The sequence below is a fragment of the Eretmochelys imbricata genome, chromosome 1, assembly GCF_965152235.1.
Source record: "Eretmochelys imbricata isolate rEreImb1 chromosome 1, rEreImb1.hap1, whole genome shotgun sequence".
Lineage (NCBI taxonomy): Eukaryota > Metazoa > Chordata > Testudines > Cheloniidae > Eretmochelys > Eretmochelys imbricata.
In genome coordinates, this window is record NC_135572.1 from 57,550,294 (window position 1) to 57,571,559 (window position 21,266).

Here is a 21,266-nt window from a genome sequence, read left to right on the forward strand (position 1 = left end):
GTAAGATTTCTACTCTCTTTGCACAAGGTTCCTGCTGATCACCCCATCCCTGTAGGGCAGCTATTTCTTACTGATGCGCCCAAACAATAGGGACACCTCAGGATAAGCAACACTTCTTGGAATGACACGGCAATATTAGAAATGCTGCTGCTGTGACATTCTCAAAAGTGCCTCTGGCTGCATCTGTTCATCATTCATAAACTGTATTGTCGGACAGGGGGTGCCTGTACATGGCAGCATGGCATTTTCGATGGACATTTCCCTGTGATAAGATCTCATCACTCATCTCTTCCCTCGTGGTAAGATTTCAAACTTGTTATTTCACATCCAAGTATGATTTAAGGGGCCAGAGTCTGATCTCTGTTACGCCAGTGTAGGTCTGGAGTTATTCCATTGATATGGTGAGATGAGACAGAGTCGAAGGAAGAAGTAGACCCAGCGTGGACCAGAGTAAGGGGAGACTGAACATACTGTCTTTGCAGGCACACACTCACTGCTACCTTTGGTTATTGCATGGTACTTGGATATTAGGGTGACAGGCATTTCTAGGGCACCTAAGACAAATACAAACAGATAGCACTGATCCCTATCTGGAGAGGGCTTAAACGAGTGATCAACAAACTCCCTGAATCTGTAGTTCAAGTGCATTGTATGAGAGGCTGAGCCCGTGGAACAGTTTCAGAATTTTACATTAAAATAGTCATTTCCACCTCAGCCTAAGCACCACTTTTCCTCTGATTACCTCCATGCTGGACTTTCTGCGCTATAATGCAAAGCTCTGTTTGGAGAGGATCCATGGCCAGGTAAATGATTAGTTTCTGATTTCCCTGTGGATCTTTCTGTTTTGTGTGCGATGGGCTCTTGACAGTCCAAGTTGATCTGTTAAAAGAACCAGGCTCTCACTGCTGGTGTGATGAAACAACTCACTCACTCCAGCACAACCTAGAGCACCTGCCCTGCACACTCAGCAAGCAGACAGCAGCACCATGGTAAGTGTCTTTCAGCATTACTCTTCTTTTTATGTTCAATACCTAGTTTCTCAGATCAGATTTAGACACTAACTATACTGTATTTTACAACTAAAATATATTTGCCTTTCAATCAAGTCTTGAGGCTGACATAAGCGCTGTTAATTTCCTGCTTTCATCTATCCTTTAACCATATCAGTGCTGCATGATCCAAAAGAATTCAGCGTAACTGAAAACAACGTTCTGTAACCATTCTTAATTGCATGCTGGCTTTAAAGTTTAGTTAATATGTTTTCTCTATGGAAACCAGAACTACTGCTGTGTAGAGAACAAGTCTCAGGGAGTTTTGCATGAAGGCAGGAATGAGCAGTGCTATTAAATAAACAAACTTAACAAGAAATGGGGGAAAGACATAATTGTTTCCCCAAAGGGGTTGTCATTTCATTTTACTTAACCAGCCCATTAAGGGATCTTTTCCCACGTTCCATTAGGCATAATGCTAATGTCTTCTCTCCCATAGTACGGATTTATCAACACCTGCCTGAAATCTCTAATTATAGAGAAATTTGGTGAAGAGACATGGGAAACACTCAAGTAAGTATTTGATCCTTTAAAAAGAGCAGTACTGATGACTTGGGGCTTCCATCATGGGAGCCAAAGAGGATTAAAATTTGATTGTGTCCTGTTGACCATTATAAATACAATTCAGGCCCACACAGCTCTATGTTTCACTGCTACAATTAAGTATGAGCCGAGCGTGCCAAATTCTGGGCTGAGTTACATCCCCGCTGCAGCTGAGGGAGTGGTGTTCAGCATAAATCAGAACAGAGCCCATGAGAGGCAAATTCATCCAAAATGTTATTTACTAACGCCAGTGGAGTTACACCAGAGAGCGATTTGTCCCTGAGACTCAGAATGCCCTTACCTTCTGCCACCTTAACCTTCTCCCTCCGGTAGTTCATTTCTAGTATATCATAATGTCATTTATCACATATTGTAAAACTAGCCCCACGTAATTTCAATGGAAGCACGAGACTTGGTTTTTTACCTGTTGGATTAGGCAACAATAAAGAAGAACATAAGAATGGCCATACTGGGTCAGACCAAAGGTCCATCTAGCCCAGTATCCTGTCTTCTGACAGTGGCCAATGCCAGGTGCCCAGAGGGAATGAACAGACCAGGTAATCATCAAGTGATCCATCCCCCTGTCGCCCATTCCCAGCTTTTGGCAAACAGAGGCTAGGCACACCATTCCTGTCCATCGTGGCTAACAGCCATTGATGGACCTATCCTCCATGTATTTATCTAGTTCTTTTTTGAACCCTCTTATAGGCTTGGCCTTCACAAGATCCTCTGGCAAAGAGTTTCGCAGACTGACTGTGTGTTGGGTGAAGAAGTACTTCCCTTTGTTTGTATTAAACCTGCTGCCTATTCATTTCATTTGGTGACCCCTAGTTCTTGTGTTATGAGAAGGAGTAAATAACACTTCCTAATTTACTTTCTCCACCCCAGTCATGATTTTATAGACCTCTATCATACCCCCCTTTTTTATAGCTTAAAGTGAGCCACTTTTCATGTTGTTTTATGGACTTTCCACGGCCTTTCCTCTTTTGTGTGGAGGAGGAGCGCCAGAGGCGCCAGAGTGGTGGACAGGGGCAACTCTTGGAGCATCAGACCACTAGAGTTGTGTGGCCATGGGGTAGGGAGCGAGGAGCCAGGACTTCTTGGAGCCAGTGCAGAGACACAGGGTCTCCATGCAAATGGTCCTGCTGTGCTGGGCCTCTAGCAGATCTCCCAAGGTCTAAGCAGATGCTGGGATATTTGTGACTAGGGAGTGGTGATCACATCTTCCCCAATGGAATGAATGGGAAAGCCTCCATAATGGAAATCTCATGCAGGTTACCTCCATACAGCCCTATTTCATAGCTAGGAGGAATGGTCGTGCTATGAGATTACAAAGAATAAATGTATAATAAGGGAGAAACACTCACAAGCTTTACAGCATATTATTAAGAGAGCTCATTACCTTGTCTTTGGAAGTGGTCGTGTTCATGAGGAGTACTAAATTATAAAATACCACAGCAATGAGCACCATAGAAATGCCTATACTAATGGAAACATTAATAGTGAGGTCTCACACTTGTAGTTTCAGAAATGATAGATCAGGTGGTTGTTTGTTAGGTGGTTTGCATGGCATGCACTTCCATTCCCTTGAAAAACATTCACATTGACCTGAAGTGCTGCTTAACCTAATATTAAGATGAGACACACAGCCAAATTAACTTAGTTACATAGGTGTAAATCTGGAGTTATTTATACTGGTGTAAGTGGGAGCAGAAGTTGATCTGAAATAATAGACAGGGCTCTTGATGCAAGTTTGAACTATCACAATTTGCACAAAGATCCAAGAATCAACTTCTTGGCCTCTGATGCCTGCTCTAGCAAAGCAGAGTGTACTGTGACATTTGCAGAGTTTTTTTGGCTCTCTTCAGCACACACACATGCTTATGTTGGGTCTCACATACATCATTGTCTAAATCTGGCAACTCCTCTTATGTTGGGCTGATAACAGTTTTATCGTTCAGAATTTACTTGCATTCTGCCTGCAGGCCTGCCAGAAATACCCAAGTTAGTCAGACTGTTCTCCAATTTTCCACTATTAGCTACTAAAATGGTTTTGCTTTAAAAGTTCGCCACACAGGGCTCATATACAATAATGCTAATGCATCCTGTGAAGTGATACAATGCTCTAGAGATCTCCCAGTGCAGTGGATTACTGTATAGCAGTCCACAGAATAGAGGACCGGAGACATGCTTAACACTCTGGAGAATGAGCAGAAAGAGGCGGAACTAGCGTGAACACTAATCCATGATCCCAAATAAAGCACTGGAGAAGCTTGAAAGACCATTAGGACAGGGACTGTCTCTTTCTCTATTGTTTGCATAGAGCTGAGCACATGTATGGTGCTCACTAAACCAACAGTAAAAGTCAGAAACGCAAATTAAACCAACCCTTGGTGGCTGGGTGGGGAAGAACATTGAATGCACTGGGCATGTCACCAAATCTGACTGATATCATAACTAGAAAGACAAGTCGGGTGTGGGAATATCTTTTACTGACCAATTTCTGTTGGTGAGACAGACAAGCTTTCAAACTGCACAGAGCTCTTCTTCAGGGCTGGGAAAGGTACTCCCAGTGCCTACTGCTACTGGCTGATTTATGGAGGGGAGTGATGTTAGGTCCTGTTTACACAGGGAGCTTTCCCTAAGAGAGAAAGGCTTGTTGTGTGGGCTAGGATTGAGTAGACACAGGTTCAAATCTCATCCTCTACCAGAGGCTTCTTATGTGACTATAGTCAAATCACTTAAGCCAAGAGCTTCCAAAAGGCACTAGCGATTTTCAGTGTGCAACCTGAGACACCTGAAAATCAGGCCCCTTTGAAGTGTCTTTAAATTCGGCACCCAGAGTGTAGAATTCCTGAAAATCTTGTCCTTAATCTGTGCCTGAGTTCCCCACCTATAAAATAAACAGGATTATTATCTTCTTCTCACTCTTTGTCTATGCAGGCTGCAAGGTTTTCAGGCCAGGCACTCTCTCTTACTATGTGCTTGTACAGTGCCTGGAACAATGGGGCCCTGATCTTACTTAGGGCCACTAGCTGCTACTGTGATACAAACAGTCCCTAATCATGGTAGCTAATAACATATTTTGAATATAGTAATTGTTTGTTGGTTTCTGCATTGTTTTCTTAACCAGAGCGGCCAGGGATTGCCCTCTCCTCTTGTCTCCCCCCACCCGAAGAACAAGCATCTAGCTCTGCACTGGTGAGGAGAGGGCCTAGGATGAACTGGCTTGAAGCCCCTTCTCTAAAATATTAAGCATTAATAAAGTTTCCTTCCTCACTGAGCATGTGATTATCTTCTTCCACCCGCTTTCAAGTTTTAATAACCAGACTTCTTATGGCCAGCACAGAGGAACTCTTCCCTTGCATTCAGGTTCCCCTCTGTGCTCCTTCAGACCCTGCTCCAGGAAATTCTAGGCTCACGTGCCAAGGAACAATTGGGAGCATTCAGTGACTTTCTGCTTTGCTGTTGCAGTTTCTTCTTGGGGACTTGCTCACATAACCATATGGAGATTTGGAATATGCTGGAACCTGCTTTCTCGGTAACTCTGGCCTAGTTTCACTGTATTCAGTTCTGTTGATGGATGGATTGGTTTCAGGCAGTGACCAGTCTGAGTGGTTTCCCTTCTGTGTTATCATAAATCTTAATTTTCTGGGTTTTTTCAGAACACAGGCAGAGGTCCAAGACACCTTCATGACTTACACTGTGTATGATGACGTTATTACTCTGAAGCTGATCCAAGAAGCCTGCAAAATCGTGGGTAAGGACTGCTCATTACCTGATTGCTGGCTTATTGAGCACTGACCATTTACTCAGTGCTCTTCACACTGACACTGTCCCTGGCTGGCCAAGAGGCCAGATCATGGCAGTAACACAATGCGCCCCCCACTGGATGCACTGTGGAGCTGCACTATACAAGGGGAAGCTCTGGTAGGGCTCATGCAACATCTCCTGGGGGCTGCATAGCATGAGGAGTGTGCAAGGTGTGTGGTCGAGAAGGATGAGGCAGCGGGTGCTCCCTTCTTGCCCAGCTAGCTCTGGTCCATGGCCCAGCCCCCTCCCTTTGGAGTGCCTGGCTAGGGGTGGTAGGAGCCCTGCAAGTCTGGTAGCTTTTGCGCTGAGCCTGCCTGCTGCACATTGCTGCATTTGCCAGCACTTTGGAGCTGATTGTCTCCGAGCACTGAGTGCTCCCAAGAGCAGCTGCGTTAGGGGCCAGCCAGGGAGCAGCCAGTCCTGTGGAGCTTTTCCACTGCGCTGGGGCTGAGAGAGATCTGCAGCAGTTTGTTTACAAAGGGCTTCCCAAACTGAACCTTGCTATTTGTTTGTAGAAGCGGGAAATGACCCCATAAATGCACTTGGAGGCTGGAGATCAGTGACCTCCAGGAATCCCCAGAGCTGGCCCCTTGTTATCTCCAGCCTCCCACAGAGGATACCCCAGTACAACCCTCCTGCTTACATTAGAGGGCCTTGGAGATGTCCCTGTGGCTTCTCCAGAGAGAGGCCGTTGTTGGGGATGGAGGGGAGAGAGGACAACTGGAGGAAAGAGGGCCACTGGCTTGTCAGGTCTAAACACAAAGCTTTACCCCCATCTGCCCAAACCTTCACGAGAGCTGTGACTCCGAGGTTCTCGCCAAGTGAATTTGTGATGAGATGTGAGGCTTTCACACGTCTAAGTTTTGCAAGCTTTGTTGTCATGAGACACTGATCAGATGGTACACTATTCTCTTGGCATTTGGATAAGAGGTGCTATAGAACAGGGTGGGCCTAGCTGGCCGGTTACTGAACACTACAGTTCCAAAAGAGAGTCATCTCTCTCTCTCTCTTTTTTTTTAAATGTAGAAAAATTCACTGCGATCCCTGGTCTAAAGCATGGCTGTTGCAGGCAGCTGTATTGGGATGTAGGATTTGTAGCATGGTATTAACCCCAGGAGTCAACATGGTCTTAAATTACTCCATCCTGATACCTCTTATCTGTTTTCCTTGTCCACAAAAGAGCTGTTTTACTCTTGGGGATTAGGGAATCCACAGCTCTGTTTAGTACCAGCCTTGACAGTACGGCTTAATCAACATGGCAACAAACACAGGGATATTAAGGAAACAGTGGCCTGATAAAGTGGAGCGCAAGCAGCATAAATTAAATGAACTAGATTCTAGAGCCTGATTTCAAACTCATTTACCCTAGTGTAAACCAGGGTTAACCCCACTGAAGGTAATGGATTCCACCAACATACACTGCAGCCAACATTTTCTGCTGTGGGTGTGGCCATAATGCCTCTTTGCTAGCTTCATTAAGGTCTGGTTTATTTAAAGTCAAAAATAGACATAGCTCTGAAAACTGTTCCCACCAGTAGATCTGGGTGCATAATGGATCTTTTGGTTCACTGACGTCTCAGAGTAGGTTGAACCAAATATGAGAATTTTGAAAATTTCTGATGAATTGAAATGTTGGAAAAAATGTCAAAAGCCCAATTCAACATTTTTTGTTTCAGTTGCAGGTATTTTAACAAATGCAAAGGCAGATTAGATCCACAAACTAGCTAGCGGAAGAGGAGGCAGTGGTCTCCTTACAAGCTTTAGCCCAGGAGTAAAGGCACTTTCCCGGGATGTGGGGAAACCTGTCTTCAATTCCCCCTCTTCCTAATGTGGAGAAGGGATTTGTAGTCGGGAGTCCTGCATTGCAGGAGTAGCTCCCTAACCATCAAGCTATAGAGTCCTTCTCTTTCCCTGGCCCAATGGCTATTTATTGTCATTCACAGTGGCAAGTCATAGTTACTTATGAATAGTCATTGGGCCAGGGAAAGAGAATGACTCTTTAGCTTGGTGGTTAGGATAGTCACCTAGGATTTGGGACAACCAAGCTGCAGTCCCTGCTCTGTTGATTATTTACAAAAAGTGGAACAGGAACGACAGGGAGACCCATAACAGTGTAACCCACCGCCTAGGGTACTCTCTTACAATGTGGGAGATACAAGTTCAAATCTCTTCTTCATATCAGGCAGGGGAAGGAATTGAAGCCACATCCAGAAGAGAGCCCTAAGCACTAGGCCATAGCTTCTAAGGAGAAGCCAACCACTTCTTCCTCCATCCGTTCTGTGACTCCAGTCGGAAACATTTTTTCAATTTTTGGTTCCATCGAAACAATCTGGCAAACTCGACACAAATTTGCAAATATCTTTGGGTTGGCCAAAATGGCATTTATCAGCAAATAAACTTGTTGCCAGAAACATTTTCATCCAGCTCTACCCACCAGATCATAACAATTTTTGTAATAGGTCACGTGGGGGCCTTGGCCATTTGCCTGTGTCCGTTTCAGACCTTAAAGCTTGGGTCAGGTCACAGGGTATAGATAGCATTGCACAGTTGTAAATCCGAATATCTTTTACACAGATGTTTCAGAAGACGTAGTGCTGAAACTTTTTGGAGAATATTTCTTTACTTTCTGTAAGATGTCTGGCTATGATCGAATGCTACGGACTTTGGGAGGGAATCTAACCGAATTTATCGAGAATCTAGATGCCCTTCATAGTTACCTTGCATTGTCTTATCAGGTACTGTCTTCTTTCTGTGGATGTAAATTGCTCCGCTCCCTGGCAATTTTTCTAGTTCTGTGCTTTATGGAAGAAATCCTCTCCCTACCATCCTGCTACTGTAAGAAGATGGGGAATCCTCCCCATCAGCCCACGTGCTGGCAGTGGAATTGAAAGTCTCAAGCTATTCCACCCTAAAGGGTTTTACAAACCCATCTCTGCATGGCATTGCCAGATCCTCCAGCTTTGCCCTTCTCGTGTCCACTCTGGTCCATCCCAAGTCCCCTTGGAGGTAGCCACCCTGGAAGCCCCAAGGGAGCTGTACACCCCTCTCTATGTTGCTTTCCCAAGGCTTACCTCTCCCCTTTGCAACAGCATTGCAGTGGTTCCTCTGCCAAAGGAGTGTGCTTCTATGTGTTGGAAGGATTTGCCCCTAAATGCCTAACAGCAGATTTGCAGGTACAATTGAGAGAGTTCAAAACATCCTGTGGCCACCTCTGGTTCTTGTGTTCACTAAAATGGCATGGCAATGATGGAACGTGCCGAACCTACCCCAGCATCCCATGAACAAATACTCAGAGTGCAAAACCAAAAATCCCTCAAGCAAACAAGAGACAATGCCCTAGTCCAACAGGTTAGATTTTTTTTCATGCCAGTTTTCAGTTTGCTGATAAGTCTTTATGTCTTTGAAGTAATTGATGAAATAGTGGGCCAGACCCTCAACTGGTGTAAATCAGCATAGTTCAGTGACATCTCTAGGACAGATGACTATGCAGGTGTACTGAGGTCTCTCGTATCCTTACTTAGGAAATGAATGCACCATCATTTCGCGTGGAAAAGAGGACCGACGGGGCAATGTTACTTCACTACTATTCTGACAGGAGAGGCCTGTGTCATATTGTCCCAGGTAAAACCAATATTATTTCATACTAGGCCATAGTGTGCTCTCAGATATCTGTCACTCAGGGCTCCCTGGGACTTCAGCACTTTGAGTCCTCACCTTCAAGGCCATGTTCAGCTTAGTTCCTGCATCTCTCTGCTCCTTTCTCTTTTCCCTTTTGAAAAGTTAGCCCCTTCATGCTTTTCTCCATCTGCACGTTCCTCTTCTCCTCCTTGAAACCCTTCCTTAAGACACGCTTCTTCCAAAAGGCCCATGACTCTTAGTACTCCCGTACAATGAAGCATTAACAAAAGGATGCTGGAATATTTAGTTTAAAAGGGAATTAGACAAAAATGGTGGGACCAACAGGACATGTATTGAATGCCACCAGTCACTTTGTTTTCCATGTTGCTTTAGCAGTACATTGTCTGTCTAGATTGTAAGGTGTTTGGGGCAGGGACCTGTCTTCTTGTTTGTAAAGTGCCTTATTCTGTTGTGTGCAATTGCTTACTTACCTCGTCCAACATCAGATACAGCCGTGCCTCAGTTTCCCCTCAGCAACTGGATAGTTAATGTGGTTTAGCCTGCTGGCCAAACTACAAGGGCTTCTACAAGAAGATTACAAAAGTCCAAAACAAAGGGTGTGTGTGTGTGGAAATTGTCACATGGTTCCTGGCCTACAAATGAATGAATTAACTTAATTATGGGCTGAACCAGAACCAGGTCCTTACTTAGTCTGTAGGCTCCCCTAAAGGGCCAGCATATCTAATGACAGTGCTCTATAAATAATAAGAAGAAAACATTTCAGTGCTCAGCCTCAGCTTCTGAATTCAGATGAAGCAGCTTCCTTTCCTTCTGCTTTAGCAGATCATCTCCAGTGCAAGTTGGTGGATCCATATTTGGCTGCTTAATATGGGAGGGAGGAGACTAATGTGGGACTGAGGTGGGCTGGAGATACAAACTTCAGCTGTGAATCCATCTCCAAATTTCCCTAGTCTCCAGGTGCTCAGATTGAGGATTTTGGTCTAGAATCATCTCTATTTTGTGAGAGTGGAGATGGTCAGAAAATAGGTTTTCTCCCATAGAAATGCTGACGTGGTTTCTCATGCCCCTAGTTTCTTCAATGGGCCAGGCTCCCTGGCTGGACTAAATCTCCCATGATACACCATGGTCTCTCTTCTTGCAGTCACCTCAGTGCATCATGGGAGATGTCCACCCGATAGAGTAGAAAAGAACCATGAGGCATCCAAACTACAACTCCCATGAGGCACTAACGTGGCATGGAGCCCCATCCAGTCTGCCTGACTCCAGTCCTAGGCTTTATTGCTGAGACCACCCTTCTTGGCTTATTTGGTGCCCTTCAAAGACAGTATTTGGACCCTCCAGGGTTTTTATGTACTGTTTTGAGTTGGGTTAAACCTTGTTCCAGGTTGCATTAAAACTGATGTCTGAATGCACCCTTCACTTGAGACGGTGGAAAGAGACAATTAAGGCAGGTGGGTTGGGGACACCTAAAACAAGGCCTAATAGAGTCTGCCCAGAAACTAGCCCCAGCTGGGTGGAAGCAGCGCTTAATTTGTAATGAAAGAGGTGCTGGGGCTCAAGCAATTAGGTGCGAGGGCTCAAGCAATTTTTTTACATTCAAAACTGATGCAGCAAGCCCAGAGGTGCCAGGGCTATGAACTGTCAAGCCTAGAGGTGCCATGGCCCTGGCACAAATTAAGCACTGGGTGGAATGTTCCACTGGATAATAGTTCCAATCAGATGAGTATGTGAAATAGACAAGCTGGGGTACAGACACAGAACAAAGTGACAGACTATGAGGCAAAAAGCACAAAAGCAACAGCCAGTTGTGTGTATGACCTGGGAAAAAGCTAGAGACGAGTGTTTTAGATCTGGTGTTGGCTAGGGAGGCTTGGAGCTGTAAGTTAAGAAACTATTCTTTTGTTTCTGGTTCACCCTGCATTTGGAAGAGCAGGACCTTTCCCATTGCTTGTAAATAAGCAAGTTTGCATCAAAGAAAATACCAGACTCCATCATCAGTTTCTGCCCCCAACTGGCACATCCCCATGCCTCTGAACTTTGATTAGGTGCTTGGGTAGAAAATTGACAAGAACCTTAAGCTGTTTCTCCCCACAGAGAAGAAAAGCACAAATGCTTGAGGGATGACAATTTTATGAGTTGGAGCATTCCCTAAGCTTCCTGTCAGGAGATCCTTTCAGAGCAGCTGTGGGGCTCCCTTCCTCTCATGGAAGGGAATTGATGGGGGCCATAGAGTGTGTGCAGGACTTTAGGTTTGATCTATGTGCAAAGTTGCACTGGTTTAACTAAAGGTATATTTTTAAACTGATTTAGTTAAACCAGTGCAAACCCCTGTATGGACACACTTAATTTGATTTAAATCTGGTTTATAACTGGTTCAGCTTGCATTGGTAAATTGAAAAACACCTCTTTAGTTAAACCACTGCAATGTCTGTATTTAGGCCAGACCTGAAGTACAGGGTCTTATGAAGTGTGTAAGTCCCATGTCCCACCCACTTTTGAAGAGACAGTAGTAATGAGATACTGGGGTTTTAAAGGGCAACATTGTTTCCACATGTAGGAATCAACATGGGCACATATGATTATTAGTTTGTGTGTGTATGTGTGGCTTTGTTAACTTGATAAAATCCAAATTGTTGCAGGGTCACACAACTGGTGCCCAGCGACTACTAGGATGGGGACTCTATAAATACCACAGACAGACAGACAGAAATCTGAATAGATCTAACACGTCAGCTGAACATTATGCTCATTGGTTTACATTGGGGTAGGACACCCATTTTGCTTTTTCCTTCTAGAAACAGAACAATAAAAGTTACCTTTACCTACAAGGTGCACTTTATGAACAATTTTAACTCCAGAATTAATTTTAAATTCAGAGTCAGAGACTGATCTCAGTTACAATGGTGTAAATTTGGAGGAATTCTGCCTACACTGAAGTTCTTTAGGATTTATGCTGATATAACAGATTCAAGAATATGGTTTTCAGAATCACTGATGTCAGTGGGTTTGCAGCAGTGAAAGTCAATGTAGAATCAGGTTATAATGTTATGTTGTATGGCATCTTTCATACCAATATATTAGAGTATAAATAATACAATTGTGGAGATTGCTGAGAGGTACAGCTTAGGCAAGGAAGAAAAGAGATACGGAGCCGAAGAAGTTTTGCTAACACGAATAGGTCACCATATAAATCTTCTGATTCAGGTATCATAGAATCCGTTGCCAGAGACTTCTTCAACAGTGAAGTGACAATGGAAATTCTTACTCAGAGTGAAGAAAAGGAGCACACTGGGGAAAAGGAGCATGTGATATTTCTTGTTCTGCAGAAGGCAAAAAGGCCAAAGAGAAAAACCAAAAAGACAACAAATCCAGAAAGCGGAGACTCCCACAAAGATAAAGAGGTGCAGTAAATCATGTATGGAAATGAGGGAGGTTTACTTCCAGTTTTCTGTGCCTGTCCGGTTTCTCTTAATTTACAAGAGATATTTTTAAGGCAAACAATCCACACATTCTCCCTTTCAGTTTAGAGCTGGATTGAGGATGGTGAGTCTGAGTCTATCTTGCTCCTATGTAAAATGAGGGCAAAGTGGATGTATTTCACGGAGGAGTAAGGTCTACACCAGGTGCAAGGCAGTGGGGCATCAGGCCTGTAAAGCTCTGGATAAGTCACAGGTTAGAGTTCACGTCTGAGACTGAATAATCAATTCAATAAATAATAATTTAAAATGATGTGATATATTGTATTTGAGAAAGAGCACGTGATCATGTAATTAAAGACGGCCTGTGCACAATGAAGCAAAGTGAAGGTTATATGTGCAACCTTAGCTTTAGCATTTCCTGTCTTTTAAGTGCTTAACAATTCAGCCTTAATGTTGTCTTAATATAGAGTGTTAAAATGGACTGTCTGTATGAATCGTTCACACACAAACATTCTCCTCTCTTTGACTGCTGCTCTCCAGAAGGCACTAGACGTAGCTTTTCAGACAACGAAGGAGAACTATTCTGCTCTCTTGTGCTGCCCAGAAAAGAAATCCCACTGGGATATTGTGAAAAGTGTTGTGAAATTTGGGAAAGGTGAGTGTACTAACCTCCGTTACAGTGATCATAATGAGATATGGGGCTCAGCTGTGCAGACAAATGGACACATTCCCAGGAGGATGGCAGCCTGTTGGATATAAATACTGGAGGCAGTAAAACAGTCCAGATGATATCACTGATTTATGTACAGATAGCAGAGTTTGGACTTGGTGAGAGGTTTTCTTCTTTAAATATGATCAGACCATAATTTGCAATTACTTTATTTGCCCCAGACACTTTTCTTCATTTTCATTGATGTGACTTGATGCCTGGGTCTCTGTACTCATTGTGGGACTTTTATGATGTTTTTTTCCTGTTTAAATTATTTTAAAAATACTATAGTGCAATGGGACTGGCCACTCAGCCATAGGGGCTGGACCTAGAGGTACCGGGGGTGCTACCACACCCCCTGGCTTGAAGTGGTTTCCATTATAGACAGGCTTTACAGTTTGCTTCACTGGTTCTCAGCACCCCCAAAAATTTTTTGAGCACCTCTGCACGCAGGAGACTGATAGAAGCATGGAAAGGCTTTCACTTATAGGGGTGTTTTTGCGGCCAATGTGAAGAGACTTGATCCCAGTCTACTGTCCCGGTGTGAAGTGGCCACACCACAACAACCACCGGCACAACCTTGCAGGCAGGCTCTGAAGAGAAGTCAAGGACTGGAATAAACAGGAAGAATTAATTATCTTCCTACTTTGGCAGGGTCCCACCCAGGTCAGCTCTGAGGTACTGTTGGGTAGATTATTTTACTGCTGCCCACGCTGTACCTGTTCCGTGGATAAACAGAGGCCCTCGTTCTCGAGGACTGTGAATATGGCACCTTACAGCATGTCCAAATTCATACGCACTGAAAGCATTGTGAATGAATTTAATGACCATGGCAGTGAGGCAGTAATGCCGCTTTAGCCAGGCACAGTAGGGGCAAGGGCTGTGCACACTCTCCGTATACCGCTCTGCCAGCACACCACTCTCCTGGCCTGTAACACATTGATACTCCAGTCTAGCTACTCTCATAAGTCAAGCCAGCTAATTGTGCAGCAATTTTTAAAATGTGCACTGCTGGTAACTAGGATGAAACTGCCCATCTTGTTCGCCTTTAAGTCAGGATTTGAAGAGGTGAAAGGCTAATGTGCTAACCTGCTCCCCCGCCTCCCCCCTCCACTCCTGCTCCATTCCCAGCTGTGTGGCGGTTATAAATGTCTGGGAGAAGCTGTGTGGTTCCAGTCTGAGCTCTTTCACTGACAACTAGAAAAACAGGCCATTTAGTCACACTTCGTCATCTGCAGGATTCTAAGCACCCCTTCCAATTGCTGCTGCTGCTAGCTGGCCAAATGCATTGTTGACAATGTTTCTCTGTGCTATCCAAAAGGTTTTGTTATGAAAAAATGTTGTATCAAAAATGACTGAAGTAGCCTTCAGCATTACACAGTGCAGCTTTGTATAGCAACGGTAAGGGTAGTTATGGTACTGTGGCCAAGCGCTTTGTCAGCATTTTCTTCACAGACGCTAGTTCAGGGGGTTAATATATTGTCCATAAAACACTGCTGTGGGCAGAAACTTGGCCTCTGAGGTGACTTTTCCGTTTGATAGCGACTTTTTTTCTTTAATTTGGGAAATTAAAATCCATTTGGCCAGTGTTCATTTATAAGTGACTGTGAGGCAGTGAAGAAGCTCAAGCAACACACTTAGACACTCAATTCTCCTGTTCCAGCGAGCGAGGGCTTATGTTTTAGTCAAGGAAAACAAAGCACAACAGACAGTTTGGCTCACATTCTCAAAGGTATTTTGGTTCCTAATTTCCACTGATATCAATGGACACTGAGAGCCTAAATACCTTTGGGGCTCTGGGCCTTTTTGTCTAGATGCAAGGACCTGCTTTCTCTCAGGCAGTCTCTGACTTCCTCTTCATGCAGATGCCTTTTTTGGTTTGTGCCTGGAGCACCTATGTAAGACTGTTGCCAGGATCTCTGTATTTGCAAGGGACAAGGTAAAATTTATGCTTATTGTCACAGGGATTAAGTAATGAAGTTCAGCCTATTTCAGGCGATAATGAAAACCTCATCATTAGACTGTGCTTCTCTCCATATTAAAATAGATTAGAGCTGGTCGAAAGATCTTGGATAACATTTTTTGATGAAAAATGTCTTTTTGATCAAAAAAACTGTGAAAAAATTTCCATGTTTGTTGAAATCTTTCAGGGTTGTTGAAAGTCTGACAACATAAATATTTCTGTTTTTTTGACCAAAAAAAAAAATCCACAATAAACGTTGATGAAACATAAAAAATATGTTCATCAAGGCTTTTCACAGAAAATAAAGATACGTTTTTGACCAACTGTACAGCAGAGTATGATGGACTGAGGGCAGTGCTTAATTTATGCCAGGGCTGAGCACCTCTCGGCTTGCTGCATCAGTTATGAATGTAAAAAATTAGCAAATTAAGCACTGACTGAAGGGGAGTTTTCCAAAGGCAGAAAAGGCATGTATGCTCCCAACTCCTGTTAACATTCCATGGAATTTTGGTGCCCAGATTCCATTTGTGCCTTTGAAAGTCTCCCCCTTATTCCTTGTGTTTGTTTTTTTGCAGGGAACCTGTCACATACTTTTGACCCAGTTTATCCAGAGAGGCTTTGGGTGGAAGAGAGAACATTCTGCAATGCTTTTCCTTTCCACATTGTGTTTGATGAAGAAGTAAGACAGCCTCCCTGGTCGGAAGCTTGTAGCTAAAGATGTTATGGCAGAGAAAACAATCTAAGGCCTGGATCCTCAGCTGCCATGGACGTCATGGAAGCTGGCGTTAGACTGATGTACAGCAGTGGAGAATCTGACCTTAATTGTTCTCTCTCTTGCCTTATGTTGGAAATGAAGGAACATCACATTTTGTCTTGATATTTGCGTGTGTATAATTAAAATTAGAATTGACAAACACCTGCCGTCCTCGTCAGCGTTCCCACTGGCCAATGGTACGTCAGGACGGTGTGTCTGGTACCCTAGGGGCACCCATTGTTAACCACCACGAATCTCTGTGTTGGGCTCTCCTGTGCCATTGCTGCCTGCCTCCCACGTAACTGTGCAAGAAGTACTACTTAAACTGGGCTAAATACTGCTGAAGTTACATCATTTTACCCCATTGAAATCTATGGATCTGGGCATACGGATGAGTTCAGATCTGCTCCCAATGACACCTGTGAAAAGATCTGACTTTATCTGTATGCCCAGATCCATAGACTTTGCCCCCCCCTCAGCAGCTGTGGAAATGCTAAGACTGCACATTTCTTGAGCTCCTGTCATCTCACCTTGAGTCCTCCCAGCCCTAGGTCTCTATCCCCTCCTTGAACTCCCTAAGTTAGTTTCTACTGGGCAGGGGTGGGGAGTGGGCTCAGACAGACTCAGGCTAGAAGCTTGGACTCTGAATGTGTGACTCCGGATGCTACCCTGAGCAGTCTTTCTTGAGATATCAAAGCGGTAGCCCTGGTCTCAGACTAGTGAGGAGCTGGACACATATTTACTCAATCCAAAATTAAACAGGTTTTAAAATACCTTCTCCCCTCCACATTCCTTTGTTTTTGAAAGAGTTTTTAGCTTTAACCCAGGTTTATGATTTTCCTTCCTGTCCTTAGCTAAGGATCAAGCAGGCAGGTGTGAACGTTCAAAAGTTTGTGCCAGGACTACGGCGACCAGGGGGCAGAGTGGATAAATACTTTACTGTCATCCATCCACAAGTTACCTTCACCATTTTCAGCATAAGGAAATTTATCAACAGTCAATTTGTCCTCAGAGCACACAGAGAAATGTTGCCTGACTCACGGAGAAACCAACCCATGCTGAAGCTCCGAGGTACTAACTTATAGCTGCTTTTTACTGCTGCCCAGCGTGTGTGTGGGATACTTAGGCAGAGAGGAGTAGCTGAAAAGCCTGGAGGTTGAATTTTCTTAACTATACGTTTACTTTTGGAAAACTGGGCTACATGTCCCTCAACTAATGGCTAGAGCATGGTTTATCAAATCGGTCATAGTGTGGAGCAAACCTTAGGGAGAGTTTCTCTCGTAGGCCACTTTCTGTCCCAATCAAGCTCCCAGTCAATTTGGGACTATTTAGAAAAGCTGGACGAGCACAAGTCCATGGGGCCGGATGCGCTGCATCCGAGAGTGCTAAAGGAGTTGGCGGATGTGATTGCAGAGCCATTGGCCATTATCTTTGAAAACTCATGGTGCTTGGGGGAAGTCCCGGACGACTGGAAAAAGGCTAATGTAGTGCCCATCTTTAAAAAAGGGAAGAAGGAGGATCCTGGGAACTACAGGCCAGTCAGCCTCACCTCAGTCCCTGGAAAAATCATGGAGCAGGTCCTCAAGGAATCAATTCTGAAGCACTTAGAGGAGAGGAAAGTGATCAGGAACAGTCAGCATGGATTCACCAAGGACAAGTCATGCCTGACTAATCTAATTGCCTTCTATGACAAGATAACTGGCTCTGTGGATGAGGGGAAAGCAGTGGACATGTTGTTCCTTGACTTTAGCAAAGCTTTTGACACGTTCTCCCACAGTATTCTTGCCAGCAAGTTAAAGAAGTATGGGCTGGATGAATTGACTATAAGGTGGATAGAAAGTTGGCTAGATTGTCGGGCTCAACGCGTAGTGATCAATGGCTCCATGTCTAGTTGGCAGCCGGTGTCAAGTGGAGTGCCCCAAGGGTCGGTCCTCAGGCCGGTTTTGTTCAATATCTTCATAAATGATCTGGAGGATGGCGTGGATTGCACTCTCAGCAAGTTTGCAGAGGACACTAAACTGGGAGGAGATGTAGATATGCTGGAGGATAGGGATAGGATACAGAGGTCCCTAGACAAATTAGAGGACTGGGCCAAAAGAAATCTGTTGAGGTTCAACAAGGACAAGTGCAGAGTCCTGCACTTAGGACCGAAGAATCCCATGCACCGCTACAGACTAGGGACCGAATGGCTAGGCAGCAGTTCTGCAGAAAAGGACCTAGGGGTTACAGTGGATGAGAAGCTGGATATGAGTCAACAGTGTGCCCTTGTTGCCAAGAAGGCCAATGGCATTTTGGGATGTATAAGTAGGGGCATTGCCAGCAGATCGAGGGACGTGATCGTTCCTCTCTATTCGACATTGGTGAGGCCTCATCTGGAGTACTGAGTCCAGTTTTGGGCCCCATACTACAAGAAGGATGTGGAAAAATTGGAAAATGTCCAGCGGAGGGCAACAAAAATGATTAGAGGACTGGAACACATGACTTATGAGGAGAGGCTGAGGGAACTGGGATTGTTTAGTTTGCGGAAGAGAAGAATGAGGGGGGATTTGATAGCTGCTTTCAACTACCTGAAAGGGGGTTCTAAAGGGGATGGAGCTAGACTGTTCTCAGTGGTAGCAGATGACAGAACAAGGAGTAATGGTCTCAAGTTGCAATGGGAGAGGTTTAGGTTGGATATTAGGAAAAACTTTTTCACTAGGAGGGTGGTGAAGCACTGGAATGGGTTACCTAGGGAGGTGGTGGAATCTCCTTCCTTCGAGGTTTTTAAGGTCAGGCTTGACAAAGCCCTGGCTGGGATGATTTAGTTGGGGATTGGTCCTGCTTTGAGCAGGGGGTTGGACTAGATGACCTCCTGAGGTCCCTTCCAACCCTGATATTCTATGATTCTATGACCTTTCTAAGGCAATATGCAAGGCTGGGATTTTTGTAAGCACTGGCCTAACTCTGCTCCCATTGAAGTTTTACTGTAGAGATTAAGTGTTTTTTTTAAAATCCTGCCCCTAATGCTTATTTACAGCTAGGGTGGCTTCTTTTTGATTCCAGCAGTTTTTACTGGCATCCAGGCTCATATGTCTATGAAGACCCTGGATGCTTGTAAAAACTCCTGGCAAAAAAGGGAAGAAGAGCCAAAAGCATTTGACCAGCCTGCTCTCCATGGATCACCAGCAAGTGCTGTGCTGGCCACCAGTGTTCTACAGCTCATGAGCCACTCAGCTAGAGGTCACAATGAGAGCAATTTTTTAGGAATATCCTTTTGTTTCTTTTTGCTTCATGCCCAACCATTGTATATTCCACAATCACATACTAACCCTGGCTTGTGCATGCAGACTCTATGTTAGTTTATAAAAATGCCAAGTATTTCAGGATTTCACTAGGATTTTTCACTAGGAGGGTGGTGAAACACTGGAATGCGTTGCCTAGGGAGGTGGTGGAATCTCCTTCCTCAGAAGTTTTTAAGGTCAGGCTTGACAAAACCCTGGCTGGGATGATTTAATTGGGGATGGGTCCTGCTTTTGAGCAGGGGGTTGGACTAGATGACCTCCTGAGGTCCCTTCCAACCCTGATATTCTATGATTCTATCATTCTATGATTTCCCTCAAAGTGTCTCAGTGTTTTGGGGAAAGTAATACTGCACGTGTCTGAAAAATTAACCTTAGCTGAATTGTTTGTTAATTTTATCGTAGACTCATGTATAGGTTGGGAAAGCTTTCAGGCAGGGAATATGTAGGGAAGTAAATCAAAATGTGTTGGAACTGCTTCATGCCTTTCTATTCAAAGGACAAATGATCTGGATGGAGTCCATACAGTGCATGATGTACCTGTGTTCACCAAAGCTCCGCAGTTTAGAGGAGCTGGAGGAACAAAAGATGCACATTTCTGACATTGCACAACATGACACAACAAGGGACCTCATTCTCCTGAACCAGCAGCGTCTGGCAGAGATAGAGCTGTCCAACCAGCTGGAGCGAAAGAAGGAAGAGCTCAGGATCCTCTCAAAGAACTTAGAGGCTGAAAAGAAGAAAACAGAAACCTTGCTGTATTCCATGCTGCCGAAACATGTAGCCAATCTGCTCAAGGAGGGCAAAAAGGTGGAAGCAGGTACTGGACTTTCATTATCACTTACACTCTTCAGGTTCAACTAGTGTGGCTGGCCTTAAAAACTTTTCAGTTGCCTTTATAATTGAGTATTCCATGGGCATTCCCTTCCCCAGTCACTGAATAAGAAGCTGCTGGTGATACCACCACTACCATTCTCTAATCCCAAAGGCAAAATTGTGCAGTTCTGAGAGGGTGAATACTCCATCACCAACCAAGAGCAGGGCTGGTTTCATGTGAGGGTAAGATGTGCACTTGTGGATTATATGTTCTTTTGATTTTAACCTGGTAACTGCTAAAACAAGAAAGGTTGATTTCATAAGCCCCATGTAGCAAAACACTTAAGCAGGTGCTTAAATTTAAGCAGGTGGTCAAACATTTGCCGCTGTATGAGCAAAAAACATTTGCCCATGCAAATCAAATAGCCATCTAACACTGCCTTTAACTTCTGGCATCTGCCTAATTTACATGCACCAGTTTAGTCTGTGCCTCTAAAGCTGAACTTCTGAACTTTACTGCACAAAACTGCGAACTTGAATTTAGAGTTACTTAAACTCTTCACTGAAAAATGGATATTTTTAAAAACAAGGCGTAAAAGACATTCTGGGTCCAGTCCAGCAGTCTTAACGGGAGAGGGCTGTTCACAGTCACTGGGGTATTTGCATGGCTTTATAAGAGTACATTATAGGAACCATATTTTTTTAAAACACAGCTAATGGATTAGAAGAATGTTGCAAACAGATAGAAGATACAGCTGAAATGTGGCCAGCTATGACAGTATAGCTTTAAATATTAAAATATTCAGGCTGGGATTTCAGTGGAGCCTTCTGAAGTGAGGTGCCCACATCCCATGGAAATTCAATGCAATTTGGGCATTTTAGGTTCTTAATTTTAGGCCTGATCTGATGCCCATTGAAGTCAGTGGGAGTCTTTCCATTGAGTTCTGTGTGCTTTGGCTCAAACTAGTCAATAGGATTTTGGTTGGCAGATTACAGAAATCTATTGTCAACTTTTATTATTGACGTAGTCAATAACAGTGGATGCTTTTATAAAGAAATATGCATCTCATATCTGCTTTCTCTTTCAGGGGAATTTAATTCCTGCACGATTCTCTTCAGTGATATAGTGACATTCACAAATATCTGCTCAGCCTGTGAGCCTATCCAAATCGTGAACATGCTGAATTCAATGTATTCAAAGTTTGATAGATTAACCAGTGTTCACAACGTGTATAAAGTAAGTGTTTCTGTTACTTGTGTTCAGTGCTGTTCTTTACTGCATT

At 44.0% G+C, this 21,266-nt stretch overlaps 1 protein-coding gene across 1 annotated transcript in view; it reads left to right on the forward strand.

Annotated features, from left to right (window-relative positions):
* Window positions 1-746: 746 nt before the first annotated feature.
* The window catches only part of LOC144269231 (guanylate cyclase soluble subunit beta-2-like), a 37,513-nt gene continuing 16,993 nt past the window's right edge, over window positions 747-21,266 (forward strand). Inside the window, exons 1-11 of the mRNA XM_077825160.1 lie at window positions 747-803; window positions 1,489-1,562; window positions 5,258-5,352; window positions 7,980-8,140; window positions 8,927-9,026; window positions 12,249-12,445; window positions 13,004-13,118; window positions 15,711-15,814; window positions 16,744-16,960; window positions 19,667-19,987; window positions 21,072-21,220. Coding sequence (XP_077681286.1) covers window positions 747-803; window positions 1,489-1,562; window positions 5,258-5,352; window positions 7,980-8,140; window positions 8,927-9,026; window positions 12,249-12,445; window positions 13,004-13,118; window positions 15,711-15,814; window positions 16,744-16,960; window positions 19,667-19,987; window positions 21,072-21,220 — 1,590 coding nt within the window. The remainder of the gene's footprint in view (window positions 804-1,488; window positions 1,563-5,257; window positions 5,353-7,979; window positions 8,141-8,926; window positions 9,027-12,248; window positions 12,446-13,003; window positions 13,119-15,710; window positions 15,815-16,743; window positions 16,961-19,666; window positions 19,988-21,071; window positions 21,221-21,266) is intronic.